Source organism: Penicillium waksmanii (assembly GCF_028829765.1).
Source record: "Penicillium waksmanii strain IBT 27052 chromosome Unknown utg000002l:1.0-3326099.0:1.0-3328782.0, whole genome shotgun sequence".
Taxonomy (NCBI): domain Eukaryota; kingdom Fungi; phylum Ascomycota; class Eurotiomycetes; order Eurotiales; family Aspergillaceae; genus Penicillium; species Penicillium waksmanii.
In genome coordinates, this window is record NW_026643249.1 from 1,565,438 (window position 1) to 1,590,798 (window position 25,361).

At 52.0% G+C, this 25,361-nt stretch overlaps 11 protein-coding genes across 11 annotated transcripts; 8 read left to right on the forward strand and 3 right to left on the reverse strand.

Annotated features, from left to right (window-relative positions):
* Nucleotides 1-113: 113 nt before the first annotated feature.
* Nucleotides 114-875, forward strand: N7481_002270 (histone-fold domain-containing protein; the record flags this gene model as incomplete). The annotated part of the gene is made up of 4 exons (XM_057261489.1): nucleotides 114-171; nucleotides 235-320; nucleotides 378-468; nucleotides 547-875. The coding sequence occupies 4 exons, from the start codon at nucleotides 114-116 to the stop codon at nucleotides 873-875; spliced, it is 564 nt and encodes a 187-aa protein (XP_057126421.1).
* A 483-nt stretch (nucleotides 876-1,358) lies between these two features.
* Nucleotides 1,359-2,335, forward strand: rip1 (ubiquinol--cytochrome-c reductase catalytic subunit RIP1; the record flags this gene model as incomplete). Its single annotated transcript, XM_057261490.1, has 3 exons — nucleotides 1,359-1,650; nucleotides 1,834-1,922; nucleotides 2,003-2,335. The coding sequence occupies 3 exons, from the start codon at nucleotides 1,359-1,361 to the stop codon at nucleotides 2,333-2,335; spliced, it is 714 nt and encodes a 237-aa protein (XP_057126422.1).
* A 758-nt stretch (nucleotides 2,336-3,093) lies between these two features.
* she9 (putative mitochondrion biogenesis protein (She9)) lies at nucleotides 3,094-4,631 on the reverse strand (the record flags this gene model as incomplete). Its single annotated transcript, XM_057261491.1, has 2 exons — nucleotides 3,094-3,953; nucleotides 4,025-4,631. 2 exons carry the CDS (start codon nucleotides 4,629-4,631, stop codon nucleotides 3,094-3,096), a joined length of 1,467 nt encoding a protein of 488 aa, XP_057126423.1.
* Nucleotides 4,632-5,738: 1,107 nt separating this feature from the next.
* N7481_002273 (putative stress response RCI peptide) lies at nucleotides 5,739-6,343 on the reverse strand (the record flags this gene model as incomplete). The annotated part of the gene is made up of 2 exons (XM_057261492.1): nucleotides 5,739-6,172; nucleotides 6,286-6,343. 2 exons carry the CDS (start codon nucleotides 6,341-6,343, stop codon nucleotides 5,739-5,741), a joined length of 492 nt encoding a protein of 163 aa, XP_057126424.1.
* A 1,323-nt stretch (nucleotides 6,344-7,666) lies between these two features.
* On the forward strand, nucleotides 7,667-9,396 carry N7481_002274 (SH3 domain protein; the record flags this gene model as incomplete). Its single annotated transcript, XM_057261493.1, has 4 exons — nucleotides 7,667-7,761; nucleotides 7,832-7,915; nucleotides 7,976-8,869; nucleotides 8,931-9,396. 4 exons carry the CDS (start codon nucleotides 7,667-7,669, stop codon nucleotides 9,394-9,396), a joined length of 1,539 nt encoding a protein of 512 aa, XP_057126425.1.
* Nucleotides 9,397-10,243: 847 nt separating this feature from the next.
* N7481_002275 (glutathione S-transferase family protein) lies at nucleotides 10,244-11,146 on the forward strand (the record flags this gene model as incomplete). The annotated part of the gene is made up of 3 exons (XM_057261494.1): nucleotides 10,244-10,396; nucleotides 10,493-10,834; nucleotides 10,937-11,146. The coding sequence occupies 3 exons, from the start codon at nucleotides 10,244-10,246 to the stop codon at nucleotides 11,144-11,146; spliced, it is 705 nt and encodes a 234-aa protein (XP_057126426.1).
* Nucleotides 11,147-12,094: 948 nt separating this feature from the next.
* Nucleotides 12,095-12,848, forward strand: N7481_002276 (actin-binding ADF family protein; the record flags this gene model as incomplete). The annotated part of the gene is made up of 5 exons (XM_057261495.1): nucleotides 12,095-12,100; nucleotides 12,167-12,177; nucleotides 12,255-12,500; nucleotides 12,569-12,617; nucleotides 12,711-12,848. 5 exons carry the CDS (start codon nucleotides 12,095-12,097, stop codon nucleotides 12,846-12,848), a joined length of 450 nt encoding a protein of 149 aa, XP_057126427.1.
* A 911-nt stretch (nucleotides 12,849-13,759) lies between these two features.
* N7481_002277 (cytochrome c oxidase subunit IV family protein) lies at nucleotides 13,760-14,612 on the forward strand (the record flags this gene model as incomplete). The annotated part of the gene is made up of 3 exons (XM_057261496.1): nucleotides 13,760-14,009; nucleotides 14,194-14,387; nucleotides 14,523-14,612. 3 exons carry the CDS (start codon nucleotides 13,760-13,762, stop codon nucleotides 14,610-14,612), a joined length of 534 nt encoding a protein of 177 aa, XP_057126428.1.
* A 1,190-nt stretch (nucleotides 14,613-15,802) lies between these two features.
* On the forward strand, nucleotides 15,803-17,854 carry N7481_002278 (F1F0 ATP synthase subunit beta; the record flags this gene model as incomplete). The annotated part of the gene is made up of 6 exons (XM_057261497.1): nucleotides 15,803-15,813; nucleotides 15,912-16,081; nucleotides 16,221-16,306; nucleotides 16,372-16,414; nucleotides 16,574-16,890; nucleotides 16,955-17,854. The coding sequence occupies 6 exons, from the start codon at nucleotides 15,803-15,805 to the stop codon at nucleotides 17,852-17,854; spliced, it is 1,527 nt and encodes a 508-aa protein (XP_057126429.1).
* A 1,682-nt stretch (nucleotides 17,855-19,536) lies between these two features.
* Nucleotides 19,537-21,902, forward strand: N7481_002279 (uncharacterized protein; the record flags this gene model as incomplete). The annotated part of the gene is made up of 2 exons (XM_057261498.1): nucleotides 19,537-20,685; nucleotides 20,805-21,902. The coding sequence occupies 2 exons, from the start codon at nucleotides 19,537-19,539 to the stop codon at nucleotides 21,900-21,902; spliced, it is 2,247 nt and encodes a 748-aa protein (XP_057126430.1).
* Nucleotides 21,903-22,321: 419 nt separating this feature from the next.
* N7481_002280 (1,4-alpha-glucan branching enzyme GLC3) lies at nucleotides 22,322-24,945 on the reverse strand (the record flags this gene model as incomplete). The annotated part of the gene is made up of 7 exons (XM_057261499.1): nucleotides 22,322-22,348; nucleotides 22,439-23,069; nucleotides 23,141-23,476; nucleotides 23,554-24,430; nucleotides 24,487-24,586; nucleotides 24,694-24,818; nucleotides 24,891-24,945. The coding sequence occupies 7 exons, from the start codon at nucleotides 24,943-24,945 to the stop codon at nucleotides 22,322-22,324; spliced, it is 2,151 nt and encodes a 716-aa protein (XP_057126431.1).
* Between the last annotated feature and the right edge of the window lie 416 nt (nucleotides 24,946-25,361).

The window sequence follows — 25,361 nt, forward strand, 5'->3', positions numbered from 1 at the left end:
ACCCTCGCGTACTTTCGCTATATCCCCTGGAAGATTCGTGCTTCTCTGTGCTACTTAGTGCAATCTTTCATTTTGGATTCTCTGGTTGTCGATTCCTTTCATATTATTCCGCCATGTCTTCAAAGAATGCCGCCGAGTCGGAGGAAATCACCGGCCAGAGTGCTCTGCCAAGTACGTTTGTGGAAAAACGACACATCTGACGGACAAGAACGAGCTTGGCTAACCATTTTCTAGTCTCTCGAATCAAGAAGATCATTCAGCTAGACGAGGATATTGTGCAATGTTCCAGTAACGCGACTTTCGTCATTGCTATGGCTACTGTACGTCCCCGATTACCTCCTCCGCCATGCCTACACGCTCACTGACACCACCCATAGGAGATGTTCATCAAGCACCTCGCCGAGCAAGGCCACAATGTGGTCAAGTCCGAACGGAAACCGCGCAAAACCGTTCAATACAAAGACCTCGGTGGGTAGTCTGGTGACCACTTGCCACGTCGCAGCGGCGCATTGAAACGGGCCAAGCTAATATCAATATCTCATATAGCAAGCGCAGTCTCACATACCGATAACCTCGAATTCCTCTCCGATGTGATTCCCAAGACTACGACCTACAAACAATTCAAAGAGAAGAAGGCCAAGGAATCCACCGAGATGGAGAAGGGTCAGCGCACGCTGAATGGAACAGGCGCGGCGCCGGCCAAGGCAAATGGCTCGACCCCTGAAAAGAACACTGCTAAGATGAATGAATCGACGGCCTCGTCGCCAACAGTTCCGCGAACACCGGTTGTGCCTGTGAGCGCGTTGATTGCGGATCGGACAGTCGAAGCCCCCGGGCCGACCGCTCAGGACCCGGATGTTGAAATGAGGGATTGAGGGAGCCTCGAATGGAGGGAATGTGATTGTTCTTTGCATACATCAAGAGGATTTGCTGCGTTCACCTGCTTTGCATTGGAGTTATCTGGAATTTCGGGGGCAGTTTTTGGGTGTTTTTTTGGACTTACCGGGACGTCTCGGGAGCGGCTACTGTAGATACCAGCGGTGATAATGGTCAGGAAAAAAAAAGTGTTTCACTATTCCAATGATCAATGATACCCCGAGTAGGAGAATAGAATTAAAATAACTATATTCACTCTAATTTAAGTAGATATATGGACTCGACAGAGTAGTAATGGTAGCACTTATACTCGGCAAGGTGTCGGCGACCCGCTCAGCCAATGAGAGGCCGCGTGATTCCGATCGCTAGCGAAAGCTCTGGCTCCAACTTCACTTCCGACTTCATCCACCTCCTACTCCCCCTACCCACTCGCAACCACCCACTCCCCCAATTGCGGACATACCCTTCGTGGTCAATTTACCATGTCGCTCTCCTCCGCTTCCAGCACTCTGCTGCGCACTTGCGCCCGCCAGCAGCTGCCCACCTCCCGCGCCGCCGTCACCTCCTGCCAACAGCGGAGGGGAGTTTCCGATGCGAAGGCCTCCTTCGAGAGCCCCTTCGCCACCGCCAACGAGCGTGGCTCGACTCTGAAGATCCCCAACTTCAGCAAATACCAGTCCAAGAACAGCCCCCGCTCCAACCAGGTCTTCTCCTACTTCATGGCTGGCACCATGGGTCTGGCTACCGCCGTCGGTGCCAAGGCCACCGTTCAGGGTACGTTCCCTCTTTACCTTTACCTTTACCCGATGCAAATGAGATGGATGGATGCAACAAACGACTGTGGAAGAACAGAAAGAAGCAATTGATCGGGAGTGATGATATCCGGGGCATTATATACACACACATTGGTGGTGAGATTTGGGTGACATCGTGACTGACCGCGTGTTTCACCTACAGATTTCCTGGTCAACATGTCCGCCTCCGCCGACGTCCTGGCCCAGGCCAAGGTTGAGATCTCTCTCGGTGCTATCCCCGAGGGCAAGAACGTATGTGTTTTCTCCATCCCCCACACTCCGGGGACTTCTTCTCCTCTCGCCTCCCCTCCAATCTCTAATCCCATCAACAGGTCATCATCAAGTGGCGTGGTAAGCCCGTTTTCATCCGTCACCGTACCCAGGGTGAGATCGACGAGGCCCGCGAGATCAAGTGGGAGGGTCTCCGTGACCCTCAGCGTGATGAGGACCGCGCCCAGCGCCCCGAGTGGCTGGTCATGCTGGGTGTCTGCACCCACTTGGGTTGTGTGCCCATCGGTGAGGCCGGTGACTACGGCGGCTGGTTCTGCCCCTGCCACGGCTCCCACTACGATATCTCCGGTCGTATTCGCAAGGGCCCTGCCCCTCTGAACCTCGAGGTTCCCGCTTACAGCTTCCCCGAGGATGAGACCCTCGTCATCGGATAAACGGATCGCCCGAACAACAATTCCTCATCATAAACAAAACGCCTGAAAACCGAACTTCTTCTGTGCGTCGGAAAATGATCTCTTGTTGAAAGTTAGACCAGTGATTTGGTTGCTTGGGTAAAGACATTTCATTGTGTCTTTGTGTATGTGCTTGTGATTCTCTTTTCTTTTCCTTTTCCTTTTTATCCCTTGTGTTTTAGACAGAGCGGGCCGTGTGTGTCGTGTCAAGATTAAAGAGACCGTGTTTAATTATGGACAAAAAATGAGCCTCTTTCATACCTTTTACACTGTTGTCCTTGGTCCTCGGTCCTCGCTTCCATTGATCTACGGATTGTCTCTTTTTTGGAGAACCCTCTGCTCCGGCTGTTCCGCCTAACCTGGGTGTCTCCTTGAGTACAGTACATACCTTGTGTTCTATATTTGCCAGTGTATTGCCTAGTCATGACATTTCCTTTGTTATCCACATTCTCGCCCTTTGCTAGGTACTATCTAGGCTCCCTGTAAGAGTGGATGAAGCCAAGTCCCCTCGGTATAGCGAGGGCTTCAATGGTGGGAATTTCTTTTTTTTTTCGATAACAGTACACGGGGTTCTGATGACCCAAATAATTCTATCTCTTCATCTGTACATGTATATTGACCAATTAGTCAGGGGATATGTAGCAAAGCCTCGATGTCAGGCGTGAGATCTAAGATGGACAACATCCTACAAGATCTCTTTCCTTTTCTGTCCGCCATGTACAATCAGATCCAAGGGCCTTTTATCGGGGATTCACCAAAGCAAGCACCAGGCCCATCACGGCTGCGCCGGCTGCGGCACTTTGAATAGCAGCGACGGTAAGATCACGTTGTGAAGTAGAAACGCTGCGCTCGCTGAAGAGCTCATTGAAAGCGGTCTGCCAGTATTCAAGGGATAGGGGCGAGGAGGAGATATTAGAAAGACGGGAGGATAGAGACTCGGGAGTAGTCGTGGGTGGTGTCTCAGACACAAGCGCAGCTGTGTTACTACTCTCCACTATTGGCTTCGCTGGCTCCTCGGTAGTGGAGGTCTCAAGGGAAGAGATAGAAGATTCGATCGCAGAATCAACCTGTTCGGGAGTAGCCGAGGCCAGGGCAGCGAAGGCGGGTGTAGTGCCTTCAGCAATCTCGGTACGAATCAACGCCTTCTCCTTCTCGATAGCCTCAACAACCTTATCCTCGAAGCCCTTGACTAGTCGGCGCCGGCGCCAAGGCTCCACAGCAATCTGGAATATCAGGAAAAGCAGGACGTTGACGCCCATAAGACCCCAGGTTCCCCAGGTACTCATGCGGCGGATCTTATCAGACCACACCTGCTCCTCGTGGTAACGGGATAGAATGCTCTTGCTCAATGAAGCGGCCGCCTCTTCGGCCTCGCGCTCGGCGGCAGAGAGGGCTTCTTGCGTTTCCGCCTCGGCAACCTCATTGGTATGGTCGTTTCGGTAGAGAAGGGTGAATCGCTCCAGGTCTGTTGGGGACCAAGCGTGTTTGCGCTGGAGAAGCTCATTGACTTCGCGCTGGGAGGTCGAGCGACGGGTGATAGCGGCTGAGTATTCGTCCTTGGCTTTTCGAACGTTTGATCTGGCGGCTCGGAGTCGTTCCTCTATGTGGAGCAAGAAGTTAGATCTAGATTCAAGATATGCCACCTGTTTTGGAGATATGTATGGTTCGTACCTTGGCTGTGTATCTCGTTTTTCAAAGCTTCGATCCCAGAGTAACCCGTCAGGTCGTTTAGACGTTGTCCAGCCACAAATACATTGGACTGGATATTATCCATCATAGTCGTGAATTGCTTCGACACCTGTGACCGACGACTCTCCAGATACGACGGGAGTCCGCCGCTCCGAGCACCATCGGCACCAGTCCCCTGGCTGTTTGCTTGTTCCGACTCCGTCCTATAAATTGACTCCTTCTCAACCTCCTGAGATGTCCCCTGCTCCGCGGCGCGATCGACCTCTACCGCAGAGGTATCCAGCGGAGGTTCCTTGCCAACGGTCCCAGTCTCCGGGATGGGAATCGCGTCTGAGGAAGCCTCCTTTATAGCCTGGTGCAGTCTCTCCGCATCATTGCTTGGCTTCCCTTTATCATCGTATGCTGAGTATAGTCCCGACTGTCGGCGGAACCGGCATTGGAGGCAGATTGAGAAGTTCCGCGTCGGGACAGCGGGAAAAGAGCTCGGCGGTGTCGGTCGGAATTTTGCTTGCAATGGTCTGGATGTTGAGCGTGTGATTTGTAGAGTTGAGCGGATGGATTGCCGAAGTAGTAATGGCATGGACTGCATGGCCGGTATGAGGGGCCTCGGGCCAGGAGGGGTTGTTGAGGAGTGTTGGAGTTCACGTCCCGCGGAGAGGAGCTGGACATCCCATGGGATCTCGGAGCGGGTTGGGTCGGCCGCTTATCAGATGTCCGCTATCGACATCAGTACGGCTATGGTCTATGCATATTGAAGTAATCATTATTCTTTGTGTTGATTAGCCAGATAATTACTGGTCTGTTTGACTTTTGTTACAATTGAGAACCTCACTTAGCTACGTTTGCCTTGTGTGCCACGGTGCTTGTCCTACTTCTCCCGATGCTAGTACTATATATATTCCCATCTGGGCATAAATTCAATGTCAACTTCAGCTTCCAACCTTGGAACCTTCAAGTTCAAGGGAAGGTTGAACCGTACCCACCTGGGCAGGTGACTTGACCTCGCCTTGAAATCACTGGCATATCACCAGAATCTATCACAGTAGCTTCAGCAGTTTAGACTGTGTACAGTCACGGTGTCTTTCACCGACCAGGCGTTTCCAACAAGGCCCCAGACGGTTTATCCACCTGGACTTCCATCATACTCACTATCAACGACAGACAAGGAACTTGATCCATGACCTTGACTCTATTGAGCACTACTAGTACAAGTGGACCCGAGATTAACGGACAGCTTGCTCTATCCATGGATCAACTCTACCCGACGGCAAGCGCACTATGTAAGTTTTCTTCAACCGTATACTATGTCACCGGGATTCATGGAAGCAGGATATATTGATTAATTATCCATTATTTCGACAAGATTCACTTTGACCGATCAAAAATAATACAGCCCCAGAGGGGAGCCAACGAGTCACCGCTGTGATGGAACAACCACCTCCACTAGATAACGGAAAGGATACCCAGAGAAAATAACGAGATTGAGTGGAATGGGAAAAGGAGCCGACTCCGAACCGGCTTATTGATGACAGCGATGGATAGAAAAAAAAAGAGTACAAAAAACATATTCTCGTCAAAGTCATAAAAGATCCGCCCGGGTGCGCTTACGATGAATCCAAGTGGTGTGCACTTGGAAAGAAGATGAGACTCGGACTGAGACCGCGGTAGCTGCTTAACGGCCAGTCCACTTCGTAGTTTAATCCTGGGTCTGAACCTTGTTGTCGCCCCTCACGGCTTCCGCGTATGTAGGCGGGGCATTTTGTCCACTGCTGCCCGCAGCACCCTCTTGCGGATGACCGGGGGCCTTGTTACCAGATGGCTGGTTGCCAGAGGGGTTGGGCGCGGCATTCGAGTTGGAAGAAGCTTGCTGGGTCGCGCCGTAACCTCGCTGCTGGGAGGGGTGCTGGAGAGGCGGGTTTGAAACATAATAGTAGGTCACGCGGCCATTTTCCAAGTCACGACGCTGGCTGGAGCCACCAGGGATGGGCTCGTAGGCGACGTTGTCATAGTCGGGATCCGGGTATTTGAGGATGATATACCAGGCGTGAATGAGGCCCGGGACGTAGCCCAGTAGACAGAGGGCGATATTGATGAGGGAGTCGGCAGTGCAGATCCCCGCCTTGATCCAGACTGATGGGGGGCGCGAGACTGGTTAGCGTTTCTATAGTCATATGGATTTATCGGAAGATAGTAAGGGGATAACTACTAGTAGTAGACCCTCACGGTCATCGGGGTGGACTTACCAGCAATAGGTGGGAAGAGAATGGCCAACACGGCCAGGAAGACATCGGAGCTACACATGGCGCCAGATGGAAGGGGGAGTGGGATTGCGCTCTATCACCTGCAGGAGAGCGAGTGGGTGGGTGGATGACGAGGTCTGAGAACGAGAAGAAAGTTAACGGACGAGGGAGAGGGTATGTATCGCAAAGAACCACTTTTTTCCAGGGAACGAAGTGATGAACATGAACTTGAATGTGTAAATGGTGATGGTGATGGCAATGATAATGGCAATTGCACTGGCTGTGGTGGTGGCAGCCTGCTCCAGATCAGATGACGCTGATCATGTGATGTGTCAACACTTAACCATGGGTCGCCAGAAGAGTATACTTACTACATCTACATCTACATCTATATATCTAGGGATATATTATCACTGATCATATTGGCAATAATAATACTTCTCTGCAGAGTCACTGCCGTTCTGCGCCGGGATCAGCCGTACACACTCAGTTTCGGTGACATCTGCATCCCCCCTCGCGGATAGCTCACATCATTTTGTGCAGGATGCAAGGCGGAGGATTCCCGGTGGCTGCGTACTCGTAGAGGCTACCGAGGAATCTGTACTCCGCCCTCTCCGTACAGTACTGTACAGATCCAAAATCAAATGCCAAATTTGCGCGGGTGGGTGATAGCGATCGTCGATGGGTCCTCGGTCAAGCTGGTGAGTGGAGGATGAAACACGCCAACTCACCAAACAGGCTTAGACAGGCACGGCTTAGAAACACCGTTGGGCCCGGCCCCTTTTTGTGTGTACAGTACTCCGTACACTGTAAACAGCTGTTCTCTGCCGTATGTATGGTCCAAGTGCCTAGTTCCAGGTTCCAGGTCCAGCCTCTCTTTCAGGCACGGGCGGTTCGCAGTCAAGTTCGTCTCACCCCTGGGAAATCGGGTCCCCAGCCCACCCCGACTCCACCCCAAAGTCACACACCTCACACCTCACTCTTCATCTTTAGCACTTGACCTTTCTCCTCCTCTTCTCTCCTCTCGATTGGTCATCCATTCTCTTCAATTCTCCCACTTCAATTCAGTTTGATCGAGAGAGCGCCTCCGGGGTGCTCGATCTTTCCTTCCTGCGGGTCCACGGCATTGTCCACCCGAAAGTCACTCGTTTATCCTGCCTTTCTCTTCGCGCCTTTTTTTCTTCCTTTCTTTCCCTTTCGAGCTTGACGCTACTCTCTGGTGGCCTGTGGTCGACCTCTTCATCCCTCGAGATTCCAGCAGAGAAAAATTCAACCCCGACATGCGATTCGTATAATCTCCGGCTCTCGACCATACTTTGACACATTCCACACGCCCACATTCCTCGATTCGCGCGTGGACCATTGAGGGTCTTCTTCACCCGGCATGGCGAACTCCTGTCTTTCTCTATCAGGGTCGACTGCCTGTTCTGCCTGGAGTAGCGCTTCGGTATCGACTAATTCGAGCCAACATGCGGACTTGTGAGTCGACCCGTTCAAATTCTCGATCTGAGATGGGATCCAATCGGACGCGCTAACTCAATAACCACAGCCCATGGCTAGAGAATGTTTCTAATTTGACTTCTTTCGATCAATCCCTGAGCGATTACGTCCAGGGAACTTACATTACTTCACAGTAAGTGTGGTCAGCAACGACTGAGGTGAAGGTACCATTGGGCTAACTCCAGGCGCGTAGTTTTTCCGAAGTATTGGGCTGCGAAGGCCTGAACAACAGCGCAATGAGCGACTACTACAGCCAATACACCACCAGTGTGATCTGCAGCAGCCTCATCCAGAGCTCCAAGTCGGACTGCGACTTGTCCGACACAGAATCCGAACCGCTATGTGCCGAGTCCTGCGCACTATGGGCTACTAGCGAACAAGAAATCATGGTCAACGCCAATCTTTGCTCTGGTACCGACGAGGACTATATGAAACAGATCCGCGCTGATTTCACTGTTTGCTCATCGCCATCCGACTCCCTCAGTGGTAGTTGTATCAAAGGATCCGATAACGAATCAAAGAACTGCGGCTTTTCATCCAACACGATCGGTCTCTGCACGTACTGCGCTTCAAGCTCTCCTAACTCGACCGACACATGCTGCGTAGGCGCCAATGCCACCTCCCGTTGCGATGGAGTTTCGATCCCAGCCGCAACTGTCACTCTGCAGCCAATTGTGACTACTTCCGCGGCAGCTGATGCCGAGACCTCGAACAAAGGCTTGTCCGGAGGTGCGATTGCTGGAGTTGTGATCGGTTCTGTTGTCGCAGCTGCCATTCTCGCGGCCCTAGCAGCTTTACTTTGCATCCGCACCCGTCGCCGTAAAAAATCACAGACTGATGCCGCACTCAACCAACCGAACCCACAAAGAAAAGGAGGCTCTCCATCTATGCAACAGACTGACAGCCCAACCAACATTAACATGGTTCCTGGAGGCCGTGTCACACGAATGTCTGCCTTACGCGAAATGCCAAGCTCCTCGCCCGCCTACTCGCGAACATCGCGGTCGATGTTTGGAGGTGGAGGAACCAAGGGCCCGTATAGTGATTCTTCCGACTCCGAGGCCATGGGTGCAAGCCCAGGGGCCATGTCAAGAAGTAGGAGTATCCCCCCCTGTGACCGGGAAACGTCATGGCTCGCTTTCGAGCAGCTCTGCTCTGGCTGGACTGGAGAGCGATAGCTCGCCTCGCTCCGGTACGGCGAACACATACTCTTCTCCAGAAGGTGTAACCAGTGGCCAGTCCGAGCAGCTGTCATACTTCCGCGACTACTACTCCCAAGACGAGATTCACCCCGGCGACAAGGTGGCTGCCCTGTGGGCATACTCTGCCCGGGCAGGCGATGAGTTCGAACTGGACCGCGGTGAAATGCTCAAGGTGATTGGTATTTGGGACGATGGCTGGGCCACTGGTGTCCGAATCCCCGAGCGGGCAGAGGACTACGACATCCATCGTGGGCAGCGCGACAGCGGCGTCTCTAGCGGCTCGCAACGACCCAGTCCATCACCAGCACCCTCAGGCGAAATCAAGGCATTCCCGCTTGTCTGCATCTGCCTTCCACAACATTGGCGAAAGATCATTGAAGGTGGAATAACGGAGGATGAAGATGAGCTTTGAGTCAAGGGAAATCTTTTATTTATTTTTGTTTCCCTTGATTTCATGCCGAATTACGCCTTGACGACAGCGTGTGCAGCATTGTCATTCGTCGCGCCAGCTTACGCGAGGAGTTCACCTATCCTTTTCCCGCCAGGCCAGGCTGGCCTCCGTCCTCTTCGATGCAGGTGGGATGATTGTGTTCAGTTTTCTTCGTATTCTATATACCCCCCTTCATTTTACGGCGACTCATATCTCGTCCTTTCCTTCTTAACCTTTTTCTTATCTTCTCTTTGATCTATCTCCCGCGGAACCGGACGCTGGCGCTACGGAGCAAGGTCCACTACCCCCAACCGAGGCTGGCCTTGATCGCGTTCTGTCTTCTTATGTACGGTGCCAGCCATCGGGTCCGTCCTGATGCGCGAGCCCCGACGTGTGGTCATTTGATGATTGCTTTCTAGTCCGGAGGATATTGGAATACCCTTTAGTGCACGCATTAATGTATGTACATAATTAGACTCGAATTTCATTGAAAAAGTTGACCTTGCAACCTACCATGTCCAAAAATACTAGTATCTGCATACATATGTACTGTGTAGCACGACAGGCCGGGGGTGGACCACGATGGCAGTCGGGGATCCTATGGGAAGTCCCATGGATGGCCGGCTCCCCCCCACATTTCTGCATCATTTCTTATCCGCCTCGGGGTTAAGCGGGCACCGACCACGGCATCGATTTCGCCATTTGCTTTTACTAATCCATCCACCCCCTCCACCGGATTTCGCGATGCCATAAATTATGGCGTCTCCCCTCCTTTTCTGGATCCAATCCAAGCTCCGACTTTACATCCCAACCACCTCCGATTAAAACCATGTCTTCGCCCAAGATCATCCTCTATACCAACCGCGGCTGCCCATGGGCACACCGCGCCCACATTGCTCTCAAGGAGTCCGGCCTCGACTATGAAGAAGTCACTATTGACCTCGACACCCCCCGCGAGCCCTGGTATCTGGAAGTGAACCACGTATGTGATATCGTTAAAGAACTTGGACCATTCCCCCCTCCCCATGTCCAGTCCGAATACGAGGATATACGAATGTACTAACCTATATGTTACCAGCGCGGTCTTGTCCCCAGCCTGTCATACAACAGCGAGATCATCATTGAGTCCGGAATTGTCGCCCAATTCATCGCCGACGCCCACCCCTCGCATCTCTCCCCTCCTTCAGGCCCGGCCGAGAACGCTCTCTACCGGGCCCGCATTGCTCTCTTCGTCGATGCATTTATAAGCAAGGTTCTCCCACCCTTCTTCGCCAGTCTGCGCGCTACCAATGAGGCGGAGCGTGATACTGCTGCTGAGGACGTGCTCGCTGCTGTTAAGAAGGAGGTCGAGCCTCTGCTCGCTTCGACAGAGGGCAAGGGTCCGTTCTTTGGTGGTAGCGAGAAGCTTACCCTGGCCGAGGTATGTCATCATACTCCCTTCCCCCCTCATCTTTCCCCCTTTGCTACTCTCCAAACTTCATGTATGTCTGTGCATAATGCTGATTTTTTTCACCTACACCAGGTCCAAACTGGATCCTTCGTGCTCCGCTTACTGGGATTCGCTAAGCCCGAGCACGGTCTGGTGAGTGCCAAGCTGCCTACACTGTTGGAGCAAACCCCACGCTTCAAGCGGTGGGCGGAGGCCACCGTTGCCCATGAGAGTGTCAATTTTATTTTCGACGAGAAGGCTATCGCCGATCGCACTCGTTCCAGGTTTGCCCCGAAGGCTTAGGCTGCTAGATTCATTATTGGAGATGTCTGGCGGTATTGGCCGAGTGTGTTCCTAATTGTGACGCCTAGATAAATATTCGACGTTGGTATGAATTGAATGTTACGAGTGTGATGAATTTGAGATGTTGCAATTTAATCACATGAAGGGAGATACATACGTATCTTATAGAAATAGGATGTATACATATGTGCTAACAGTACTAAATTGCGGAGGCACTGACGTGTCGGCGGAGTGTTCCATGGTTGGGCTTTGCTCCAAATTTAGACTGCAGGCAGACCTCAACATGTACTACTCCGTACAGGAACAACAGGTAGAGATTGTGGATTCATGTACATCAAAGCATGTCATGCAGATTCACCAGGTGGTGTGATCCTCCAATTACTGTCGGTGCCGCAGAACTGGGAATTCACACTTGTGCTTACCAGTAGATATCCTAGTTTGTAGTTAGAGTACAAGTAGATGGTAAGTACCTTTTGCTTGTGGCGGGACAAAATCAAAGCTGGGAACCTTGTCAAGATCAGATGGATGCCTGACAGGCAATAATAAATCTCCCCAATAAATAGAATTGAATCATCAGCAACAGATCCTTTCGTCCCATCCACTCTGATTATAATTCTTCCTTCGAGTTATACTTTTCCCCGGTGTTTTGTTTATTGCCCCCTCTGGGTGTCCCAGCATCACGTGCAACACCCCCCCCCCACCATCGCAACACCTGGGCAACAACCCCTCCGCCTCCTCCATCACTCCCCCATCCATCCTCCATTTTCCTTGTCTTTACTCCTCTGTAAGTTTTCTCCAACACTCTATTCATGAGCGCCGTCGGGACCTTATCCCACTCGCCATGGAGGAGGTCTTTCCTTGGGGGCCTCAGCCGCTGACATGGTTGTGCCTTCAGCCTAGGCGACCGGTCGTCCCCCTTTTCCTCATCTCTCATCTACAGAAGCAATCATGTCGGTTCGTATAATTCTTACTCCCTCTTGTGCATTGTATTAAAATATACTAACGCAAATTCTTTCGCAGCTCGCATCTGGGTACGGTTTCAATTCAAGCTCTTCCCCTCCCCACCCACCCATCCACGACCAATCCTATATTGATATCCGATCTACAGTGTCTCCGTCCACGATGACTGCATCGAAGCATTCAATGACCTGCGCATGAGCCGCAAGGTCAAGTACGTCATCTACAAGATCTCCGACGACATGAAGCAGATTGTTGTCGACGAGAAGAGCGAGTCAGAGGACTACGAGGTCTTCCGTGAGAAGCTGGCTTCCGCCCGCGACTCTAAGGGTAACCCTGCTCCCCGTTACGCCACTTACGACGTCGAGTACGATCTCGGTGGTGGTGAGGGCAAGCGGTATGTCCCTATATTCCTCTCTGCAACCGAATGAGAACCCCCCCCGCTGATACCGTTGGAAACTACAGAAGCAAGATCATCTTCATCTCCTGGGTTCCCCAAGACACCCCCACTCGTGTATGTTCAAATCCCATGGAATTGACCCCCAGCATCCTACATGGGATGGATAGAGCCAAAAGAGAATCCTTGCTAATTGCTCCCTTTTCTCAGCAATCCATGGTGTACGCCAGCACCCGTGAGGTCCTCAAGAATGCCCTGAACGTTGCCAACTCCATCCACGCCGACGACAAGTCCGAGATTGAGTGGAGCGCCGTCCTCGCCGAGGCCAGCGGTGGCAAGGCTAAATAGATGATGAGCGCCGGCTGGGTCCGGGCCGCGTGATCGATAGGGAATAACATACCCTCGGAGGCGCTACGGCACGAACAATCCATAACCTTCTCTGCACACCGTTCTCCCTCTTCTTTTTTCTTCCTAGTTGCAATGCAAAGACCGTTACGACTTGGCCTGTTTCCTTTTCCTATGGAATTCCATCGATACAATCTCTTTCACCGTCATTTCTTTTTTGGAGTGAATACCTCCGCTGCTGTTGTGACTGCTGGTAGCGAGGTTGCGAGATTGAATCCAGCGTTTTCCTTGGATAGATGTGTGCAGGTTTTGCGTGGTAGGGCACGAATGGCGCGAATTTTCTAAAATTAAAAAGGGAAATGCCCCTAGGACCTGTAGATAGTACTCAGGAAATGGCAGCTTCAATTTGACATCCTATAACTTTCTCTACTTGCAAGGTTGTCATATGGCTGGTGGTAGTACAAGTCGAGCCGCTGCGCACTGGTGGGCGGGAGTAGGCAGGGAGGCCGGAATGTATATGAAATAAGGTAGGACATTTTGCTAAATAAAAATAAGTGAAAGAATAGCCTCAATTGCCCAGGACAAGCAATTTTCCTAGGCTGCATGTGGCATATATCGTATGATGAGAATGATGATGCTTCTCACTGGCGGCCAACCGGGCGTGGCGGAGAGCAGCCAATCAGAGGGCAGCCAAACCGCGAACGACGCTAAGCCGGAAACCTCGACTTTCCCAAACGACCAAGAACAACTTCAGTCCTTCTCCATATCCCTTCACCACCACTCCCCCTCCACTCTCTCCCCCAGTCGAGTCGACTCGCGGTTCCGGACTTTGCTGGTCACGGTCTCCCTCTTCAACAACCCTCATCAATTAACTCGATTTCGACGTGGTGCCACCACCTCCCACCTGCCGCACAATGTTTCTTCGCTCCATCGCTCGCGCTGCTCCTCGCAGCCCGGCCGCCATCCGCGCCGGTCCAATTGCCTCTGTGAACGCCATCCAGGCTCGCTTTGCTTCCGAGCACGCCATTGCCAACCCTACCATCGCCAGCATCGAGAAGCGCTGGGAGGGCATGCCCCCTCAGGAGCAGGCCGACCTGTGGATGTCGCTCCGTGACCGCATGAAGGTCGACTGGCACCAGATGACCATCCAGGAGAAGAAGGCCGGTACGTATTTATCCTCTGGAAGTATTTGTTCGTCGCTACATCTGCTTTTCCCACTACCCTGCGACATCCGAGGGCCAAATTTCACTACCCCCTCCTCTCCCCGGATGTCATCCCATACCCTCTCTCTGTGTGTTTTATATCTATACCCAATCCCGCTAACATGATCTCTTTTCCCTATCTCTAGCTTACTGGATTGCCTTCGGTCCCCACGGCCCCCGCGCCCAGGCCCCTAAGGGTGAGGGCTGGAAGGTCTTCTTCAAGGTCGCCCAGCTCACCATCGTCTCCGTCGCCCTGTTCTACGCCATCCACCTCTTCGCCAAGCCCCAGCCCAAGACCATGTCCAAGGAGTGGCAGGAGGCCTCCAATGAATATGCCAAGGTACGTACTCTTCGCCCTGGTATTCGGGTGCGGTATCGGTCGCGGTCGCGTCCGCGCCAATCCCGACCCCCAGATCCCGAACTTGAAACTTGGAACAAGCATTTACTCACATATTCTTTCCTTCTTCCCTTACAGGCCGAGAAGATGAACCCCATCCACGGCATCAGCAAGCCTGGCTACGAGGGCAAGGGTTTCGTCCAGAGCCCTCCCCTTGAGAAGCAATAGATGGGTCCCGAACCCGATCGGGGGTGAATTCGACCTCAGATATTGACGTCGACCGGAACTGGGAGGTATTGTCGAGAAGGTCCTCTCATCTCATGGACTCGATCCTCGACAAATTGCTCGGTCCGCCGGCGCAGGGCTGAGCGCGTTCATGCCCATTTTTTGTCACCCTGTCCTTTTCCCGCTCGCAGCATCCCAAAATGCGTGTATCTCGTACTGTGCTATAATCAATGTATCTCCTTTGTAGCCCATAGAGAAATATGTTGGCCTTTTTTTTGTTCTATTTTGATCTACAGTGTTGGTGGTTTTCCTGCTGTTACGGCTGGGCGTTTCTACGTAGGTGGTAGCTGGTAGGTGGCCATGGCGTGGTGTCGCCGGAGGGATTCGGAACCTGCATGAGCTGGTGCGGAGAACCCCTGTCGGGGGAAGGAGATGGTGGGAGGGGGTGTTCAGATGCATTTTAGGAAGGTTGTATTTTTAGTGATTTTCTGGAGAATAAATGTCTGTTATTAGACTACTAGTATTTAATGTTGAAGTATAAAGAGGGCAATATATCCTCGATGGAGCTGACCCTAGAGCTCCAGGGCTCAGCAGACCGCGGATGGACGGGTGAAGGGCTCCGAGTTACACGTCAGAGATTTCCGGGTGAGCTGCGAGCTACCACAGCAATGTATTTTGGGAGGGTATCTGCACCACTAAGATCAATTGGAGGTGCAGTATTATTTTTCAGATATTATTTCTACTTATCTAGCTATTGAGATATGTATCAATTTATTATTCTATAGAGTGTACTCCTACTAGTCCACTCTCTGTATAGTTCTGTGCCTGCATCCGGCGCCAAGCCTCCGGTGACGAGGGAATTCCCTAGCAACGGCACAACCACACAATCACGCCGAGCAGAGGGTTGGGCAAGATGGGAGTCAATCAAGAGTATATAATAAATAATTCGTAACAAAAACCATCATACTATAGTTATAGTAAATAGTAACTTAAACGACAGAGGAATTCCCCTCCAATGCTGTACAGACACTCGGTTCATCACGGGACCATCGGCAAAACCGCCCCGGAAAGGCTAAGGGCCCCCCCCCGTTTCCATTCCCGCGAGAGTCCACCAACCTCTCCTCTTCTCTTCTTCCTTTTCCCTCTCCCCCCAAAACCACCTATCCCTACCACCTCTCTTCAACACCACCATCATGTTCAAGAGGTATGTCGCCGCCATCACTACCCGCCAAATCTCCATCCTCTCAACATCTACCTATTTTTTATTCCTCCCTTTCGACTTCTTCTAACCTTTTTCTACAGCGGTCTCGCCCGGACCTTCGGGAGGGCTACTTACGCCCGGCCTTCCCCCGTCGCCCGCGCCTTCCAGCCTCTCCGCTCCTCTGCCCTGCCTGCCCTGTCTGCTCGCTTCGCCAGCTCCGAGACTGCTCAGGCCGGCAAGGTTCACCAGGTCATTGGTGCCGTCGTTGACGGTACGTCGCTCCCGACTCCCCTGGTTGATGGTCGACGCGAAAATCTTTTCCCTCGACCCAATCCATCCTCAAAACCATCGCAATCGATCTCAATCAACTCCCCTGGATATTCTCTGACATGATATTTGTCCTACTACAGTGAAGTTCGAGGGTGAAAAGCTCCCTGCCATTCTTAACGCTGTTGAGACCACCAACAACGGCCAGAAGCTCGTCCTGGAGGTTGCTGTACGTGCTCTCTGATTGGACCACCTTTCCATCCGCCCCCTGGACTCGAGCTAACCTTATCATAGCAACATCTGGGTGAGAATGTCGTCCGTACTATTGCCATGGACGGTAAGCTACATCCTCTTCCTCCCTTCACCATTCGTCTCTTCCATCCCCCTGTCGAGCCACCGTGTTTGTCCCTTTCCTCACCGCTAAGGGGACCCACACCGGTCGGCCCGGCATTTTCCTGCCTTCTTTCAAGTAACCTTCCATACTGACGCGCCCTAGGTACTGAGGGTCTGTCCCGTGGTGTCTCCGCTCAGGACACTGGTGCCCCCATCAAGGTCCCCGTCGGTGCCGGTACTCTGGGCCGTATTATCAACGTCACTGGTGACCCCATTGACGAGCGTGGTCCCATCAAGGCCACCAAGTTCCTGCCCATCCACGCCGAGCCCCCTCTGTTCATTGAGCAGTCCACTTCCGCCGAGATTCTGGTCACTGGTATCAAGGTTGTCGATCTGCTTGCCCCCTACGCCCGTGGTGGTAAGATTGGTCTGTTCGGTGGTGCCGGTGTCGGTAAGACTGTCTTCATTCAGGAGCTGATTGTGAGTATTCTTTTTATCAACACATATCAATCGATACCCTTGCTAATAATCTTACCCTCTCCAGAACAACATCGCCAAGGCTCACGGTGGTTACTCCGTCTTCTGTGGTGTCGGTGAGCGTACCCGTGAGGGTAACGATCTGTACCACGAGATGCAGGAGACTGGTGTCATCCAGCTCGATGGCGAGTCCAAGGTCGCCCTGGTCTTCGGTCAGATGAACGAGCCCCCCGGAGCCCGTGCCCGTGTCGCCCTGACCGGTCTGACCATTGCCGAGTACTTCCGTGACGAGGAGGGACAGGATGTGCTGCTGTTCATTGACAACATTTTCCGTTTCACCCAGGCCGGTTCCGAGGTGTCTGCCCTGCTGGGTCGTATCCCCTCCGCTGTCGGTTACCAGCCCACCCTGGCCGTCGACATGGGTGGTATGCAGGAGCGTATCACCACCACCCAGAAGGGTTCTATCACTTCCGTCCAGGCCGTCTACGTGCCCGCTGACGATCTGACTGATCCTGCCCCCGCTACCACCTTCGCTCACTTGGACGCCACCACTGTGCTTTCCCGTGGTATCTCCGAGCTGGGTATCTACCCCGCTGTCGACCCTCTCGACTCCAAGTCCCGTATGCTCGACCCCCGTATCATCGGTGACGACCACTACAACACCGCCACCCGTGTCCAGCAGATGCTCCAGGAGTACAAGTCTCTCCAGGATATCATTGCCATTCTGGGTATGGACGAGTTGTCTGAGGCTGACAAGCTCACCGTCGAGCGTGCCCGTAAGCTCCAGCGTTTCCTGTCTCAGCCCTTCGCTGTCGCCCAGGTTTTCACTGGTATCGAGGGTACCCTGGTCGACCTGAAGGACACCATCCGCTCCTTCAAGGCCATCATCGCCGGTGAGGCTGATGACCTCCCCCGAGAACGCCTTCTACATGGTTGGCGACATCGAGTCTGCCCGTGCCAAGGGTGAGAAGATTCTGGCTGAGCTCGAGGGCTCCGCCTAAATGTAACTTTATCAATTGCTAGCTAGCGGGCGCCATCCCACACAACCTTTTCGTGCCCTGTCTTCTCAAGAATCCTTGACCCTACCTCTCTTCTTGAAATCTTACCCCCTCTTATTACTTTTTACGTGTTCCTTGATCTCTTCTTTCATTTCTTCTTGGTCTTTTTTTCCCCCATGGGCTGGAATGAATTTCTTCTATGTTTGAAATACGCTCCTGCCATGCTTTTCTTATCTCGCCTGCTTCAATTTTTCCCACTTTGTAGGAGAAAGGCAGAACAGATGAGATTATGCTACAGGATACCTTATTTCGCCATTCCTTAGCATATTAGTACCTTCACCCAGTCAACCCTGAAAAGGGATCACTGGTCCTTGAAGCGAACATATGCCGAAGAACGGAAATAGGCACAAAATGACATCCAACCCAGCGGAGCCGGACCTCGAAGCAAAACAAAGAGAACGTGAAAGGGGAAATACGAGGAGAGGGACAGATGGAAGGAAGGAAGGAAGGTATACTGTTCGGGAGGGCAAGAAAAGAGGGCAAGAAAAGGGAGAGGAAGATGCGCGTTTGTCTGTCTTGTATGTGAGCGAGTTACACTCAAATCTTTTTTTTGAAGTCTTTGGCCATTCCCCCCTACCCACCCCTACCCATCAACAACCCATCTTGCCTGGCCTGGCTTGTGTTTCATTATTGTGTATTTAGAGTTGAAAACCATGGCCCTGTGAGGCAACCCTAAATAACCTGGTGTCAATTGTATTTCCTTTGTGATGTGGCTGTTCTTCAAGTTCCTTGATAGATATTAGTATGGTAAACAAAGGGTGTAGTTGTAAAGTTGTCAGTCTAGTAGGTTGCTGCTTCTAGAGTAGTGGTTTCTGGAGCAAAAAGTCCAACATATCATACCTTACTTGAACTAACACTGGATACCTAACACTAGATAATTTCGGGCTAAAAGAAAAGGTTAGGGGGGGTGTAGGTGTAGGTGTAGGATATGCTAGCCGAGCGGGTGAACCCCCGCGCAGGTAAAGAGGCGAATGCAGCCGAGTATACGAGTATAAACCGCCTAGCAGAGCTCGACAGAAGGCAAAAACAAAAACAAAACCGGGGAAGCCGGGTCCACACGAGCAACTAAGCTCTTTCCAAGCTTTGGGCTTGCTTTGTCTTGGGCACCACCGGCTTCCCACTGCATGCACCGTCACTCCCATTCGCTGCTACTTCCTAAGTTCCTGACCCCAACCCGCCAGCTCGGATATTGGCCATTGGACATTGGACATTGGGCTCGCTCTCCAGTATGCTGTCTTGACCACCGTTCAATAGTCCGCCGCCACTCCCATGGGGCGGTTTAGAGGACGAACAGGTTCCTCTCCCCAATCCAGGTTAGCTTGTGGCAAAATGTTGGTATTTCGCTTATGATCACGATCTGGACCTATCGAAAACACATCCCAGATCGCTCGAAATTGCATTTTCTCCTTCACGCCCCCGATGTACGGCCTTTGTTCAGACTTTCGGCCGCTATGCTCTCCTCATGGAGCCCATCCAGGAAGACCGTCTCGTACACGGAGAACTCCGTATATAAAGCCACGATGCCACTCTTCCCGGCCCACTCTGCTGGACAGTGTCGCTCCTACTTCGAGTCCTTCTGCGAGTCTTCACGATGATCTGGAAGAAGAGCTCACTGCTGATCGCATTGACATGCGTAGCCACCACTGTGGCTCTGCCTTCCCCGTCTCCCCCAGATCATGTCAATGCCAATCAGGGCAACCATGGAGGATGGTGTCCCATAATTGGGAAGCCCCTGTCGAACTGGCGCAATGGCCCTCTTGCCGAAATTGTACGCTTGGTTGGAAAATGTCCCCAGGGCCGTCCCTTCTGTCGTGAATTGATCCTAGAGGAATGCGAAGTGGTTACCAAAGTCGTCAAAACCGTCACTCCCGCCGCAGCCACCGTCAAGGTTACCAAGACCATCACCGACCATCCGCAGCAAGTGACGACCAAGACAACGATTGAGCATTGTCTGTCAACGATCACTAAGCCTGCCCGCACCACCACACGCCATACAACCTCGACTGTGTCCCATACTGTCCCGAAGACGGTGACGGACCGGTCGACCCTAACCTCCACTAAGGTTTCAACTGTGTTCCTGACCCAGCCGGACTTTGAAACCATCACTATCCCTGTAACAAGCTTTATCACAAACACTGTCACCGACGCAATCACTGATTATGCTGCTGCCACGGTCACTGAGTCGTTCACAGATACGACTACTGAAACATTTACAAACACCATTACTGACTACTCCACGGCCATGGTGACTGCTTTTATCACGGAGCCAGCGACTGTCTACATCAGCAATCTATATACTGACCTCGCTACCGCCACAATAACCAACTATCACACGGAAACTATCACTCTTTCCTATACTGATACCGCCACAGCGACGGCAACAAATACAATATCGTCCACAACGACACAGGAAGTAGACGTGACTGCGACAAATACTGTGTCCCAGACTATAATCAATACTGATTTGGAAACTGCAACCAACACTATCTCCGCCACTGAGACCGACTACACAACTGCAACCTTCACCACGGTGGAAACTGATGGGGTCACAGTAACCACCACCGCTGTGGTTACGCTCGCGCCCGCGAAGAGAGACGTGGTTGAGGAGCGTGCCGCAAGGGCCACTCCCTCTGCCCTGAGAGGCATCCATGCTACTCATCTGCAAAGCGCATGTGCTTTCTTGTATTTTGAGGACTGGGTCTCAACAGTGTACACCACCAAGACATTGGTTCGGGCTACTGTACGTACATACTTACTCATTTGCCTTTATATTAAGGATACTAATCCGTCCCATAGGTCACTCAAACGGTCACCACACACTCTGTGGAACCCAGGATACATACTGTCTACATAACAAAGTTTACCACAGACTTTGTGACCAAGACAGTCCCTGGCACGTTCACCACGGTCAAGACTGATACAGTCACGACCGATATCACAAAGACGAGAACTATTCCAGCGACGTTAACTGTCACCGCTTGCTCGACCACCACTGCCACCGATATCGCTACTGTGACTGTGACTGTCGAGAATCCCACCACACAGACCGAATTCATCACCGCTATAGTGACTAGCGATATCACAACTTTCACTACCCTTGATATCACAGCCCATGAGACCGCCTCTGTAACTGAAGATTCCACTGTTGACATGACCAATACCGCCACAACCGATATCACAACCACGCAAACCAATACAGAGACGGTTGATATCACCACTAGCGAGACTACCACCCAGACTGTTGATAGCACTGCTACTGAGACAACATCGGTGACAGCCACCGAGACTTCCACAATCACTGTTGATGTGACCGAAGTAGCAACTATAACAGCAACTTCTTCGTTTACCGTCACTGCCACCGTGCCTGTCACTGTTGAAACCACCATCTCCAATACTGTTGATGTTACTAAAACCGCGACTACTACTTCCACTATCGACGTAACCATCACCCAGACAGTCTCAACAACTACAACCACCACTGTCACGTCCACGGCAACCAGCTCCGCCAATTGTAATGTGAACATCATCTCAAATCCCAATTTTGATGGTGCAAGCTTATCGCCTTGGACATTCATTGGTGCTGGGGGCGGATCCCACAAGTTTGTCTCGCCAGGCGAGACCACCACCTACGCACTCGATCTCTACACCCTCTATGTAGGGTCGAATCTTGCTCAAATTACCCAGGTGCTGACCACTGTCCCCGGACAAACGTACGCCTTTTCACTGGATTACGAAGTTATCGCGGGCAACGTTGCATCCGCTCTGATTTGCTGGGCTATCAGCTCTGCCTCGACACCATTCCAGATCCCCATCGGCTCAGCCCCCAAATCCACATGGCATACATACCAGAATACTTTCCAGGCATCGTCGACAAGTACCACCCTCACTTGCAGGCTGACAACAACCATTAATGTGTCGGTTTATCTTGATAACATTTCTCTGGCAAAGTCATGTTGATTCGTGTCAGTTGGGTGGGAGGGGAGGGATATTTGCCTTCTTGAAGCTATCGTCCGCTCACTAACTAACTTCAAAGGGGATTTTGGAATCTCCATCTCATGTTGTATCTATTTTGGAATCGGCTTAGGATTCTAGATCCATCTTTCATATAGTCCCATAATTAATGTTCGATTTACCAATGTAATTGTCAGAAGGTCATCTCGGACTTGGATGCACAGAGGTTAGATTGCAAGTGCACAACATATGCATATGCTAGTAGGTACTAGTAGGGATTTGGTGGTACACATCATTGAAATAATATTCGGACGATTACTGGCTAATTGGCTAACTAAACAATCTGTCTTGAACGTAGCATCCTTTGTGTATTTATTGAATTACAAGGGCGCGGGGGGGGAAAAAAGGGTAGTATCTCTCGGGGTTTAAAGTGTATGTTCCAATGCGAGAACCTGGAGGCCGGGATGTTAGCAACGTTGTGATATCAGAAGGAGATGGACTCGGAAGGGACGAGAGAGGAACCGATAGGGAATAACACTCACCAAAGCAGTCCGCGTAGGAATATAAACCTGAACAAAATTATTGCGCCCATTCCAAGGCAAATCAGTCGTAAAGAAGCGAGTCTCCTTAACATTCCTACCCAACCCACCAAAAGCGGCATCATCGGAATCAAGAACAATGCGATACGTGCCCGCGACATCAACACCGACCCGATAATCCGTGAAGCTCTCCGTAGGGTGGAAATTGAAGATCCACAACAGGCCCGCGCGCTCAAAGACAAGCACCTTATCGTTCTCATTCTTCAGACTGATGTACGCCTGCGAGGAATGCAACCAGCCGTATTTGGCTTCGGTGTGCTGCATCGCGCTGTCGAATTCGTTGAGGAATCGGTAGCGTAGGAGTTCGTCCGTTGTGAGGTTAAGTTGGCGGCGGGCGTACCAGAATGAATTGTTGTTTCCTTCGCGTGGGAAGTCGAGCCATTCTGGATGTCCGAATTCGTTGCCTTCGAAGTTTAGGTAGCCCTCGCCGCCGAGGCCGTGGGTTATGAGTCGGATCATTTTGTGGAGGGCCATGCCGCGCTCGATGATTGGGGTGAACTCTGTTAGTACGGACATGTGGGTGTACATCTCTTTGTCGCAGAGCCACATCATTAGAGACTTGTCGCCGACCAGGCTTTTGGGTGATTGGTGTTAGTTGGAGCAATTGGTAGAGGGGGAGGAGGGGGGAGGGGAGGCTGGACTCACGCTTGATCGTGACTTTCCGCATAGGCGATTGTCTTCTCGCCGTGTCGGCGGTTCGTGAGGGTGTGAGCGAGGTTACCAATGTCCCACTCGCTGTCTTCTTTCTCTTTCAAAAGCTTGATGTACATGTCTGGGACGGCCATGGCTAGTCGGTAGTCGAAGCCGACACCACCAAGTGCGTGGGGTAGACAGAGGGCAGGCATGCCGGAGACATCCTCGGCGACAGTGATGCAGTCGGGGTAGAGCTGGTGCAGCATCTCGTTGGCAAGAGTGAGATATGTGATACCTTCCTCGTCGACAGCTGGGCCGTAGTATTCGTGATATCCGCCAGAGAAGCCACTATGGACAGCATATAATGGTTAGCGATGGGCGAATCTATATGAAAAGAAACACATGACTGGGGAAGAGATACTCACGTTCCAATTCCGTGGTGACTGTAGAGCATGCTAGTAACACCGTCGAAGCGGAATCCATCGAACTGGTACTCCTCCATCCAGAAACGAAGGTTACTCAGTAGGAAGCGCAGCACCTCATGATGTCCATAGTTAAACAACCGACTATCCCATTGGTCATGGCGGCCCTTGGCACCCTCGTGGAAGTAAAGATGGTCCGAGCCATCAAACATGTTGATTCCATCATCGACATTCTTGGAAGCATGGCTGTGTACCACATCGAGCAGGACCACGAGGCCCAGATTGTGTGCTGTGTCAATCAACTCCTTGAGATCCTCGGGGGATCCGTAGCGACTGCTCGCCGCGAAGAAGTTGTTCACTTGGTAGCCGAAGCTGGCATAATAGGCATGCTCCATGATAGCCATCAGCTGAATGGCATTGTAGCCGAGACCCTTGATGCGCGGGAGCATGTTCTTGGTAAACTCCTTGTATGTGGCGACTCTTGTCTCGGGCGATGAGATACCGACGTGAGCCTCGTAGATACGCAGGCTCTCGGGCTTCTTGGGACGGGGGTGTTGGAAACTGTAGCGTTCGTTGGCGGGCGGGTTCCAGAAGACGGCGTCGTAGACTGGGGAGACGCTGAGATCTTGCACGACGCGCCTGATCCATGCTGGGATTCGGTAGACGCGTTCTCCGTGGGGGGAGGACCAGTGTGATCTGGCGGATGGGGTTAGCACGGCGATCCTAGTCAGAATTACGTCTGGATTGAAAATATTGGAGGAGCGTACTTTGATCTTGCTCTGGTGGGGAATGGCGGGGACCCCGGCTTTGGATGGCACGGTGACCTCCCAAATACCGAAGTTGTTCTTGGTCATGGGGTTGGCATTGGCATCCCAGTTGTCTGCCAGTCTCAGTAAAGCGATTCAAATCCGGGTTGTTCATCAGCACGGCACGTACTGAAGTCGCCAACTAGCGAGGCCTCCTTGGCATTGGGGGCCCATTCTCTGTAGAGGATATCGCCATTTGGCTGTGTGTTGAGACCGAATGTTTCATAACCCTGGAGGGGGTTAACGGGGAGTTCAATTGACTTGGAAGAATGCAGCAGCAGGTGGGGGATGACCTTGGTGATGCGATAAGAGGGAGTGTTGAGTTAAGCTCACTGACCTTGCTAAACTTCTCCAGGCCGCCTTCACTTCTGGCAATGTCACCGGCCCATTTCTTGACGACACTGAAGCGATGCTTCAGGACATCGGCATGGTCTTTTAGCCACGGATCGAGTTGAAGGACGCCTGTTATGGGGTTGGGGTCAGTGGTGTTGGTGGTGGTGGTGATGGAGCTGGGGTGGGGCAGATGGAGCGTACCTGTTCCGTCGGGGGCGCTGGCGGCTTTGGCAGCTTGAATTGCTTGATCCGCCATGATGTGATGGAGGGAGATACAATTCAACCTGGAATAAAAGAAGAAGAAGAAAAGTAAACTGAGAGATGCAGAAAGGAAAAAAGAAAAGGGGGGCACTTCCCCTCTCTTCTTCCTTCTCAACGTTATCGCTGGATGCGGAGACTTTGGGAGCTCGGGCCTCCCTGCAAGTCCAGACTTTCTCTGCTTTTGTTTCTTTCCCTGTTTTTGGCTTCTTTGACTTCTACTCAGCACATCACTTCTCTTTACACTCTGCCTCCCTGGCTAGTCCTCTGGTACTTGACTTTGTGACGAACTGTCTATGCATCTGCGATTGCTGTCCCCGGTCAACTGAATATACTGCATCCGATCCTGGCATCAACGATCAACGCTCAATGCTCAACACTCGGACTACAACTGCTCTGCTGAACTGCACCGCG